Raw genomic sequence first — 13,619 nt, forward strand, 5'->3', positions numbered from 1 at the left:
CATTTTCGCGCTTATTTAAACTTTAATTTATTTATATCGGTCGATCGGATAGCCCAGTGTGACTAGCGGTTGACAGCACTTCCCTTCGCCGTGAGGTATGTGAGTTCAAGCTCGGTTCAAGCCCACCCAGGTAATCGGAAAAACAAAAAAGGCTAACGAGAGTTATAGCAGCCATTAACCCTATATAGACCAATACCCGAAATCCGATGCCTCAGCGCCTGAACTATGGTCGACCTTATTTCCAAACTGCAACTTGTGTATTATTGCTAATTTTTCAAACTTGTAATGTATTTCATTTCATTGATTATAATTTGGTCTGATATATTTCTTTGTAAAATAAAGTCGCATTTTTTTACATTATAAATATAAAGATCGCAATAAAGTCAATACTCGCACTTGTATTCTTAAAAATTATTTTTGAAAAATCGTTCTGAAAAGGCAGAAACTATTAGTGGCGCAGTCTTAGTGGATTTTTCGTCGAATTCCATTGCGGATATTCGTGGGTTTTAACTTTTAACTAATAAACGAAAAAAGAACCGGGTTTCCGTTTTTCATAACCTTTTAAACTGTCAGTGATTTTGGCCTCCATCCGGAATCCGGACATCCACAATTTCCAGGGACATCAAGCAGAAGTGCATAAATGTGGTAAGCTAGAAATTTTTATTTATTTTTATCAGACTCCCCTTTGTCCATTGAATCATTTTGCGAAAATAATAGTCAAGATTACTTATTAGTTATTTTTTGTTTTTTTATATAGATAAGTATATAATTAAGGAAGAAAAATAATAAACAAAAAGAAAATGACTTCACCAAGTACTTCAAATGCTACTATTATTGTACCTAAGTTAGAAATAGCAAATTTAGTCATTATTCCTCGTTTTGATGACAACATAAATAAACTATACTAAATTCGCAATCAAGATGCAGTAGAAATAAACAAACAAAGACACGTTAAATGTTAATAGGAGCACTCCCGAATCATAATTTACAATGTATAAACTTTTTAAATCCCAAATTATGATTTACAAAGTTTATCCATTTTAAATTATAATTCGGGAGTGCTCTTATTAACATTTAACGTGTCCCAGTTTGTTTATTTCTACTGCATCTTAATTGAGACCGTAGTATACATATATAGATTTATAAATGCAACTGAATCAATGTTAAGACATTATTTTGATACAACTAATCCTAACAGCTTTCAAAATTGTTTACTATTGAACGGAATATTAAATAAATTAGAAGGAAGGATGGCACAAAAAATACATTTATTTTAAATTTTGATGACCACAGAGACGAAAATTACCTTAATCAAGATCTATTAAACATTTAAAACAAAAACAATTTTATAGCAGTTTTAAAACAAAAACATAATTTAAAACAAAAACCAAACGAACGACCTTATCAGTTTCATGAAAAGGTGCTCGATTTATTAAATTCCATATATAATTATATTGATTTACACCATCTTGGTCAGGAGCGCACATAAAAAAGATAATTTTTTAATAAACAAACACTAAAAACATTTTTAGCGGGTTTAAGAGAACATTTAGGGCCCATAATTTGGGCAATGAGACCGAAATCTATTGAATAAGCTATTCAATTCATTTCTAAAGAAGATAACATTAAATGTTATCAAAAGAATCAAAATTTCAATCATAATAATAATAATAGTAATAAATCTAGAAACGCAAACTATAACTTTTATCCAAATTCTCAAACAGATTCTCGCAATGATATCAAGAGTATCAAGGAACAATAACCAAAACTATCAGTCCAATTTCCAAAATAACACTCCCCAAAACTATCAGTCTAATTTCCAAAATAATTCTAATAGACCAGCTCAAAATGTTTGGCGATCAAACTCAAATTTTGTTCCTAACCGACCCGCTCCAATGAGAACATCTACTAGAAATAGTACTCCCCAATTCAAAAATAATTTCCAAACCTTTAACAAGCCAGCTCAAAATAATACTTGGCCACAAAATCCCAATTTTGCCCCAAATGAGCTTATGATGATGCTAACGAAGAGCATAATCAAAATTTTCAAGACAGCCTCTTTAAAAACCAACAGATTTAATAGAATTAAATTTGTCCACAAATAAAAGAGAACTGCCGTATTTCCAAATTCACGATCCTCCATTAAAATTACTGGTAGATACCGGTGTTCCTCTAAATCTTTCTTAATTGCAGAAAAAGCTAACCTTTTTTATAAAAATTGTACCTCTTACGAATCCTTTGTTGTCTCTGCAGTATTTAAAAGTACAAAAAAGCACTTTTGTGCAGAAATCCTCATCTTTTCAGAATTTAATCAGGAAGGTAGGATTAAATTACACCTTTTTGATCTTCATAGAAGTTTCGATGGTCTCTTAGGACTAGATAATATAAAATATCTAAACGCTAAGTTGGATTTCGTAAATTCCCAATTAACTACTCCATATTCCAGGATCCCTATAACATACTATAAATCTGATCTAAAGATAATCTTCAAACAAAAATCGCTATCTTGTAGTTTAGCCAAAATTCCAGTTTCGCAAAAATCAGGATGTATATTTATCCAGGACCAAGCAAAATAAAAAAAAAATGTGTGTGTAATTTGTACGCACGTAAGAAGTTATCCTTCTATTATATAATTCCAACGAAGTAAATATACTTAACAGGTTATTTGTATTTTATTTAAATATTAAACTAACTTTCTTATCTACAACTCTCCAAAAATTTTTATTAAAACAACCAAAAATTAAAAAAAATATATGAATCGTCCAGGATTGGAACCCGCGACCTTCCAATCTCTGGCCAAACGCTCTACCAACTACGCCACCGAGCTTCTTTAAGTGACACGTAAGTTTGGGATATAATTACACAACACGGTGACAAATAGACATATAAAAATGTTATACCTAATAATATTTTATTATCTTACTACAGAGAAAGACAAATCCAAAAATTATAATAAGTAATACATTTACTAAAAACACTAATATATTCTTTTAATGACTTATTTGCGCTGATACAGATACATACATACCTATCTTAAAAGATCAGCAACGAACTTTTACTGTCTGTGTGTGCATGCGCGCAGATTTATGAAATTTTACTCTCAATCGCTCCTAAAGAAGAATAACTTAAAAAATTTATGATCCCTGCATGTCTTTCGAATGCAATAGACGGTTTTACCCTAGTAGAAATCTTTAACCGAACTCAAGATGAAATTTTTGTCACATTAGATGCTCCAATCGATACTGTTTCTTTTGACGAAAATTGTCATGAATTATTCCATGCATACATACCTAGTGTTTGAATATTAATATCGAAAATTTAATCCGTACCTCTCATATGAACTCTGAAGAAAAACAAAATATTCTATGGATTTGCAATAAATACTCTTATCTTTTTCATAGCGAAGATAAACCCCTTACATTTACCAATAGAGTTAAACATTTTATTAAAACTAAGGATGAACGACCTATTTACAGCAAGTCGTATAGATATCTTTTTGTTCACAAACCAGAAGTAAATAGTCAAATAAACAAAATGTTGGAACGAGGAATCATTAGACCGAGCAACTCAGCCTGGATTAGTCCCATTTGGGTCGTCCCAAAAAAAAGCAAATGCGCCAGGAAAAAAGAAATGGAGAATGGAGAATTGTTGTAGACTATAGGAAGCTGAACGAAAAAATTATTCCAGATAAATATCCGTTACCAAATATAATCTATACACTTGATAAATTAGACTGATTCAACTATTTGAGTACACTTGATCTATCTAGTGGCTTTTATCAGATTGAGATGCACCCAGACGATATTCCCAAGACAGCATTCAATGTTGAGAATGGTTATTATGAATATGTTCGTATGCCATTTGAACTCAAGAATGCTCCTGCAACTTTTCAGAGAGTTATGGACGATATTCTGCGAGGCCTTCAAGATGAGATCTATTCTGCTTACTTAGACGATATAATCATTTTTTCTACCTCACTTCTACTCACTTCTACTTCACTACTTACTTCCTAAAATGCATTTTCAAGTATATAGACTGAATCTCCATGTTTGGAATTGACAAAGACTAATATACACAAGGCATATAGCCAGTAGTCTTACCAAAGACTATTATAAATAAAACAAGTTACCATGGCAACAAATCATTTCGAAGATATTAAAGATGTGGTTTCCAATGGGCTTCAAAAGGAGAAAGATTGCCCATGATAATGTTACACCTGAACCCTTCCTGAAATGCATTTTCAAGTATAAACATACAAAAGTAAACTTGATTTACTTACCCTCTAACTAACTCCACTAACTTGGCAAATGGGTATTCCCAAGTGTACATTTTGATTACTTGAATCCCAGATATGATTTCATTCATTAGCCTTACCCTTTCATCGGTACGAGTTGCAGTTTTCAATCTGAACTGCGAAGTTTTCTTGCCCAACCATGCTAAAAATGATATAGGTTTAAATACAATGAACATAGTATTACGTATTCATACAGTTTTAAAAACATAAGAAGTTTGGAAAAAACTTTAGAAAAAAAAGACAACAAATGCAACGCAAAACTGAAAAAGTATCTGAGGTAGAGAAGAAGGTCAGACTTAACGTAGACGTCAGAAAAACTAAGATAATGAAAATAAATATACCAAGAGAAATGGGAATATCACTGGGAGGCACGATATTAGACGGAGGACGTAAAAGGGAGCATAGGAATAGCTACAAAAGCATCCAATATGCTAAGGAAAATGTGGTCTTTACTTCAGATGACAAGTAAAATCAAGATACGATTATTCAACAGCAACGTGAAGACTGTGCTACTATACGAAGCAGAAACTTGGCAAGTGTCAAGAAAATGTATCGGAGAGATACAGGTGTTCATAAATAAATGCCTAAGGAAGATTCTTAACATTTACTGGCCAAACCGTATAAGAAACCTAGAGTTATGGACAAGAACTAACCGGGAACCTATATCTAAGACCATACGCAAAAGGAAATGGAGTTGTATGGGGCCCACACTAAGGAATTGAAAAAGACTTTATGACTTGTAAACGCTTCTAAGTAGGTCAAACCGGCAAACAGAATTAATAAAAAATTGTATACACACTATCAACTTTTTTGAGAACATACACCTGTTTGCCGGTTTGACACACCAAGGAGACCTGACAAACATAGCGAGGCAAGCATTAGAATACACACCACACGGAAAGAAAAAACGAGGTAGATACGTCGTAACCGGGCGTGCAACGCGTGCGACGCACGCGGGCGCAACCCCCAAAGGGCGCAAAACCGAAGGTTTGGTAAATAAGAAATATTTATTTTAAATGGGATAATCATTTTTTCAATTTTAATTTTTTCATGAACACCTAGAGAAGTCTCAAAAATCAAATATTGTGGTAATACTGAAAAATAAATAATATTTTAAGTATTCTATATTTGGTGTTAATAATTACTAATTACTATTATTGTATTGTTTACTTTTTACTATGTTTCTATTCCTCCATAAAAGATGAAATATTATAAACTAGATGTTCCTGAGTTAAATCTAAAACCCCTAAGTGATACAAGATGGTCGAGTAGGATAGAAGCTATCAAGCCCTTCAAATTTCGTATAATTAAAATTCGTGAGAATCTTACAGATAATGATACCTTTTACCTTTTACCTTTTACATAGAAAGTAGACAGTTTTAGAATAATAATTGATCAAGTAGGTACTAATTTCGTTAAATAGTAGATTTTTTTTTTATTATTTAAAACACAAAACCACATCAACCGCGCAGGGTTATTAGTGGATATGACAATACAAAGTATTACATTAAATATATAATACAAATTAATTTAATGTTATAGGTACAATTTGATGTCTTTTAAATATGTTAACACTGATGAAACTTTTTTGGTGAGGATTGTCTTGAGGTCATCGTCTGTGATTCTATGGCATCTTCTTTCTTTTTGAAATTGAGGACACTCTTAAGGTTGATCTGAACCCCCCCAAAAATAAACTACACATTCAAAAAATTTGAAAAAAATTGAGAAGGTATATGTGATCACTAGAAGTATTTTGACAAATTTTGAGCAAACTTCATGTTTTCGTTTTCGAAAAAACTCAAAAAAACTCCTTTTTTTCAAGTATAAAGCGGGAAAACTAAACATACAATTTTGTTAATTTTCTTACAGCATAAAGATATAATCCTAGGAAATACTTATGAATTTTTTTAAAATTTTTGAATGTACAGTTTTGCCACAGTAGGAAAAAATAATATGTTTCGGCTTATAATAAAGCTACCGGTAAGAAATTGGATAAAATTTCAATAACAACATATATAAAACTGTAACAATGGAAAATATTTCCAATAAAATGTTGAATATTTTTTCCTAAACATATGAAAAATCTCGTTAAACAAGAATTATATCTTGAATTGCCGCTAAGAATTTGTGCCGCCATGACATAGCGCCATCTACACCATCGGTAATATTTATGTTCGATAGATAGCAGTGCCTTCTGCTTCAATCGCGTCACACAGAACTTTATCCTAACAGCGTTGCCATATCAATTACTTTGTACAACAAAATGTTTTAATGTTAGTAGGTAATATAAGCCTACTACTATAACGTCTATTTATAACGCATCAACGTGACCTTCTGAAATTAATTTAACTACTTTTGTTGAAATATTTTCAGTCCCCTTGGCCGTATTAGATTTTAATATATTTAGGGCCGGTACTTTCTGTTTCGATTAAACCCTAGTTGGCAATTGGCATTTTAATGTTTTTAAGTACCATAAAGTTGTCTTTTTTTATTTTCATTTTTTCATGTATCTCTGAAGCTTTGTATTTGACTATATTTTGAATTGGAATTGGAGCATAGTCTTCATTTTTGTCAAATAGTGTTTCTAATAACTACCATCCATGGTATTTCTCTTTTGTCGCACTTTTATGTTTATTAAAGATTTTAATTGAAATTATTACTTTATCTTTAAAATTTTCATTGTCCATTACTTTTTGCATTTGTGGTGAGCTAAAAAGGGAAAACAATTGGACGATAATATGTAAACAGATATGGAGAGGTTAAAAATATTTTCACCTTCATATTAAAAATAAAAAAGGATCAATATACAAGGAATAATAGGTAACAACCAATTTTAAAAATCTTAAATCTATATTGATTTCTTCTCTGTACAAAAACAACAGAAATAAATAAGACAAAAAGAAAAAATGTGTTGTAACTTAATAATAGGTACGTTAAATAAACGTATTGATTAGTCTGATGGAAGTAGAACTTAAAACTGTTATATGGAGCTAATCTGGATCGGAATAAATTAAATGAGAAAGAAAAAAATCTAATAAACAGTTTCTTCAAGAGCAGGAAGAGAAAGATTATGGAATATTAGAAAATGAAAACGGCGCGGCAGAATAATCATCGATAAAGAAGTAAAAAGAGGAAACGCGATAACAATATCTGGAACAATTGTTTTATCTGATAAGAAACGAAGAACAGCCAGAAATTGCTATCAAAATAAAAAATATAGTAAAGCAGTGTGGATTGTTTCTGTGTTTGAAAAAGGTTATGGGTTTTTACGAGCTTGTCCGGACGGGTCAGTAAGTGACAATAATATTGTGGAAGTTAAGTGACTGTATTCATCCCTAGAATATACATCTCTAGAGGCAGCCGAATCCATAAAAACAAGTAGCTTGTTAAGTGAATGTCCCTAAAGAAAACAATAACTTCTTCTTTAGCCTGGTTGCATCCACTCCTGGACAAAGGCCTCCCATGAGTTCGCCACTCTTCTCTGTTTTGTGCTATTTGGTACCAGTTTCTCCCCACTTTTGCTTTGAAGTCATGTAGCCATCGTCTTTGTGGTCTTCCTATGTAAAATGTTTCTCGTCCACCTTTCGTTGTTTTGCCGTGGCACGTGTCCTGTCCTATCCAGCTTCATTTCATTTGCGCAATTCTTCCAATAACATATTCCACCTTCGTCCTGTTTTGTACGTCCCATTTCGAATATGTTCTCTCAGAGATACTCCTAAGGCGAGGCGCCCATTGAGGTGGAATGGCCGTGGCCCGTGGCGTGGTATTGGTTATTAGAGATGGTTCGGCCAGCTATTTTGATATAGCAGTTGCTTTTTTATTTTTCATTATTCAACATTTTCAAGATGATATGAGAAAAGCAAAATCATATTTGTTTGTTTTGTTTGAAAAAGCATTGTTGTTGGTATTTAATGTGAACATATAAATAATAATTGTTACTAAAATAATACATCTAAGTACGAACATTTTTTGAAATGACAAAAAAATTTAACAAAATACATGGTGGTTGTAATATTTATATGGTCGTAGTATTTATTTAAATTTTCTGTTGTTTTCACCCAATTTTGAAAAAATGTGAAAACTTGAATTATCCACGTCCGTCTGTCCGTCTGTCTGTCTGTCTGTCTCTCTGTAATCACAACTCCTCCGTCAATATACCAGCTAGAATGACAAATGTGGTGTCAAATGAAAGCTTATAATCCAAGGATAGTACTAAAGGTGATAAATTTGATCTAGGCTGTTTGTCCGTCGGTCTGTCCGACCGCGAATATAACTTCTCCGTCATTATACCAGGTAGAATGACAAATGAGGTGTTAAATGAAAGCTTATGATTCAAGGATAGTACTAAAGGTGCTAAATTTGATCTAGGCTGTTTGTCCGTCGGTCTGTCCGACCGCGAATATAACTTCTCTGTCATTATACCAGGTAGAATGACAAATGAGGTGTCAAATGAAAGCTTATAATCCAATGATGGTACTAAAAGTAGGATATTTGACCTAGGCTGGCTGGTTATCGGTCCGTCCGACCGCGAATATAACTCCTCCGTCATTATACCAGGTAGAATGACAAATGAGTTGTCAAATGAAAGCTTCTAATCCAAGGATAGTACTAAAGGTAATAAATTTGATCTAGGCTGTTTGTCCGTCGGTCTGTCCGACCGCGAATATAACTTCTCCGTCATTATACCAGGTAGAATGACAAATGAGGTGTCAAATGAAAGCTTATAATCCAAGGATGGTACTAAAGGTGAAAAATCTGACCTAGAATTTTCGGTTTTAGAAATGAAACCGGAAGTGCTTTTTTAAAGTAGCCGGAGTAGTATAAGCGATATATTATTCGACGTGCTTTAGCAAGATGGGAACAAATGTATACTTTTGGTTTTTATATCATTTCCGGTTAAAAAGTTTTAACCGGAAGTGCCATATTATAAACACAAAAATAGTACATGTGATATATTTGAAATTTGACCTCGGAGTTGCGGTTGTAGAGCTGCAATAGGAAGTACCGTTGGAAAGTCACTGAAATAGCATAAGATATATTATTCGACGTACGTTAGTAAGATGAGAAAAAATATTTGGTTGTAATATTTATATATTTATTATTTATATGGTTACTATGGGTACTAAAGGTGAGAAATTTGACTTAGGATTTTAGAATAAACCGGAAGTACTGTTTGAAGTCGCCGGAGTAGTATAAGCGATGTATTATTCGACGTGCCTTAGCAAGACGAGAACAAATGTATAATTTTGGTTTTTAAATAATTTCCGGTTAAAAAGTTCTAACCGGAAGTGCCATATTATAGACACAGAAATAGTACATGTGATATATTTGACCTTTAGTGGCTTTAGAGCTGCAATAGGAAAATACCGTTGGAAAGTCACCGAAATGGTGGCAAATGGAAATAGTATAAGATATATTATTCGACGTGCCTTAGCAAGATGAGAACAAATGTATAAATTTGGTTTTTATATCATTTCCGGTTAAAAAGTTCTAACCGGAAGTTAGGCCACATAATAAGACGGGAAAAGTACTCCCCGCTAAGGCTCATAATCCAAGGAAATATCTCGGGAAAGAGAAATGTGGGACGTAGGAGGATTTATACAAATACAATAGTTCAGAGCTGCAGCCAACAAAGTTAAGATTGCTGTGATGGTAGCCAACCTCCGATAGGAGACGGTACTTCAAGAAGAAGAAGAACCGGATGCTTTTTGGGTTCATATCATTTCCCGTTAAAAAGTTCTTAACCGAAGTACCATATCAGATTCGCAGAAATGGTACATGTGACATTAATTGAAGTGTATTGAAAAGTCGAGTTTAAATCTTTTGTTCCGGTTTTGAAATTATTTCCGTTTAAACAATTATGACCGAAAGTTTAGTAAAAATGACTAAAAATTAGCGAAATATTTTATCCATCAAAGCAAAGTTACACGAAGAGTTCAAATATCGACTTCCGGTTCTACTTTCGATCCCCATGGGTGAAAACCTAGGACTTAGAAAGTTCAATTATTTGTAGTTAATTAATACATAATTTGTGAAATTAGAATAATAATTCTTATGATTTATGCGTTTTATTCACTTTGTAAAGATTTTTTTTGTCAGCATTGTAATATTATAATACAGCGCAGTAGACTAAGTACTATATAGTAGCACCGATTAACTTTTATTTCTTTAGTTTGCCAACCTCAATGCTAAAAATCCAAAGAAGCGAAAACATCATTATTGGGTGCACCCTATCTGGCAAAAAAAAATAAAAATTTGCAATTTTTAACGTTTATAAAAAGGATTTGAACTTGAAGTGGTGGTATTTTGGAAGTGCCGCGCCGTAGCGCCAGTCCCCTTGCCACTAATCGACAGCAGGTTTAATTTTCGAGTGGTACTCGAATGGTGACCACGTTGAGTTTGTGTTGCAATATACGAGGACGTATTTAAAAATTTAAAAATCATACAAGACGATCAACAATTTAACATAAATATATTAAATATTTATTTATATAGAAACTTTTTAATTCCTGGATTTTTCGGTAAAACTCTTTTCGGCTATTTGCCATTTTTAATAAGCACTTTAATTAATAATTATTATATATTGCTAGCTTTGTTATTTGACTATTGACACATTATGGCAGAGAGTCAAATCAAGAATTGAATCTAGCATCTCAAAAATCCAACAAGTAAAAATGTAAGTACCAGTTATAGGAATATCCCTGTTTATGGAATATAAATTAGAGGTCCCGAAACGTTTCCATTTACTTTTTAAGGGGGTAGGCGCAAAATCTTGGTCCAATGCTATTTAAATTCATTTTTTTTTTCATTTTTTCGAATGCTGAAAAAACCAATAAATATTTTTGAAAAATTTAAACGCAGAATGAAAGACTACATTATTACCGAGTTCCGAAAGTGTCTTAAAATATACAAAAAGTTTAGTTTGAATTAAATACTTGAAATTAAAAATCACAATAAATTTTCTCTTTTTTTCACGCCTGTATATTATAATTATAAACATTATAAAAGTTTTCAGGGACTTTCGGCCCTCGGTAATAATGTAATTTTTCGTTATGAGTTTAAATTTTTCAAAATACTTATTAGTTTTCTCAGAATTCGAAAAAAAATGCATTTAAAAGCATTGGACCAAAATTTTGCGCCTACCCCCTTAATAAATTTATCCGTTTGTTGAAATATCTTTTAATAAAATAATACCGCTGTTTATAATACTTTTTAACTAAACGAATAAATTTTTACGTACAATATCCTAAAAATTTAAATTATATCGGGTATTATGCTTTATTGCAAATGCCTCAAAGGCCTGTATAGCTGTTTTATATTATTAAGGCCGATTCACATAATAGCTCAGGTCACGCTCCGCTCACGGTCAGCTCAAGCCACGATCAAAATATTCTCTCGGAGAAACCACGCGGTCAAAAAAAAGGGACAGAACTTGACCGTCGCGTTTAGTGCGGATATCATGATTAAAATGCGTGTAAGAATAGTTGACCGAACCTTGAGCTGAGCGTGAGCGGACCGTGACCTGAGCTATAATGTGAATCAGCCTTTAGGGTTTCTCAGGTAATAAATACTTTATAACAACTGTTATACAAACTCGCCGACAAATTTACTGGTGGTAAAATTATTTTACTTTTCTACAAATTTCTATACAGTGCCCACCTACTTATACTTCGTCTAATCTACTTACCGTTGCACGTGATCCGCGTCATAGCCCGTGACGTCACATGATACCAACACGAAATATTTTGGCGGTAGGTGTGTTTTTTTAGAATCATTTTTCCGAGTACACGGGAATTACAGCCACTAGATATATTTTATTATATACGCGTAGAAATAATATTTGAAGATTTCTATTAATGTTAACTTAAAGAAATACACAATAATATGTTTCATTTCATTTGTATACCTAAATGGACTATAAAGCGTTTTTATGAAGCACATTTGTTCGGAACACACTATAACTGTAATCGAACGAATGTGACATTTTAGCATAAATTGGTAACATTTATTTGACAGTTGCGGTGATGATACTTCATATTTGTTTTTATTCTTTATTATAAGTATATTTGTTTTATTATATTTACTGTTTATATTATTTACTTTAACTTAAGATTATAACTTAATTCTTGTTTTCTATTTCTAAAGTTTTTATTTATTTACATTGAATATGAATTTGTTTTTTTGTATAATCCACTTCCGCAAAAATTATGTGATATACTTGATTTAAAATGACTTTAAGAATTATTGCGCGATCCCTCTTCAGGTGACAGCCATAACTTTGATTTTTTTAAATGGGAGAGTACATTATGTGACACCTCATTTAGAAGCCTTTAAAACACTGATTACAATAATGTATAATAGTTTAATCCTTTTTGAGAGCGTAGGCAGAAAATTTCGGTTGAATTCTTTTTAAATGCAATCATATTTTCGAATCCTGAGAAAACTAACAAGTAGTTTTGAAAAGTTTAAACACAGAATGAAATATTACATTATTACCGAGGGACAAAAGTCCCTTAGAATAAACAAAAAGTTTCTTTAGAGTGATATATTTAAAATTAAATATCACACTCAATTTTCTCTTTTTTTTTCGCCCCTGTAACTTTTTATTAAAATAAACATTATAGAATTCCTCAGAGATTTTTGGATCCTCGGTAACACTGTAGTCTTGTATTTTGCGTTTAAATTTTTTAAAAACACTTATTAGTTTTCTCAGGATTCGAAAAAAATGAATTCATTTAAAAATAATTCAAACGAAATTTTGCGACTACGCTCTCAAAAAGGATTAAAGTATTATATATTTTTGTAATCAGTATTTCAAAGGCTTTTAAATGAGGTGTCACATTATGTACTTTCCTATTTAAAAAAAAATCAAAGGTGTGGCTGTCACCTGAAGAGAAAACAAACTTTGGAAAACTGTATGTTCTACACTACTCACGTACTTTTCAATACTATTTTACTTGATGTTATTAATTAGGAATGTGCAGGGCATTGCTATATATTTCATTTGGAGCAATTTCCGAAGTGGAAGTTTAATTTTACCTCCAAATTCATATCTTTCCAATTCAATTCCTAATAATATTGTGGCTTATTCTCAGTTAAAACAAGTAATAATTGGACTTCGTAAGTCCTAGGTTTTCACCCAAACTAATCGAAAGTAGAACTGATAGTCGATATTTGAACGCTTCGTGTAACTTTGCGTCGATCGATATACGATTTTACTAATTTTGAGTCATTTTGACTAAACTTTGCGTCATCATTATTTAAACAGAAATTACTTCAAAACAGGAACTAAAGATTAAAAGTCAACTTTTCAATACTCTTCGAT

At 32.1% G+C, this 13,619-nt stretch overlaps 1 protein-coding gene across 1 annotated transcript in view; it reads right to left on the reverse strand.

The window, feature by feature from the left end:
• LOC114327204 (probable multidrug resistance-associated protein lethal(2)03659) overlaps nt 1-13,619 on the reverse strand; it is a 205,465-nt gene that overhangs the window by 87,199 nt on the left and 104,647 nt on the right. Inside the window, exon 5 of the mRNA XM_050660975.1 lies at nt 4,280-4,436. Coding sequence (XP_050516932.1) covers nt 4,280-4,436 — 157 coding nt within the window. The remainder of the gene's footprint in view (nt 1-4,279; nt 4,437-13,619) is intronic.

This window comes from Diabrotica virgifera, chromosome 9 (assembly GCF_917563875.1).
Source record: "Diabrotica virgifera virgifera chromosome 9, PGI_DIABVI_V3a".
Taxonomy (NCBI): domain Eukaryota; kingdom Metazoa; phylum Arthropoda; class Insecta; order Coleoptera; family Chrysomelidae; genus Diabrotica; species Diabrotica virgifera.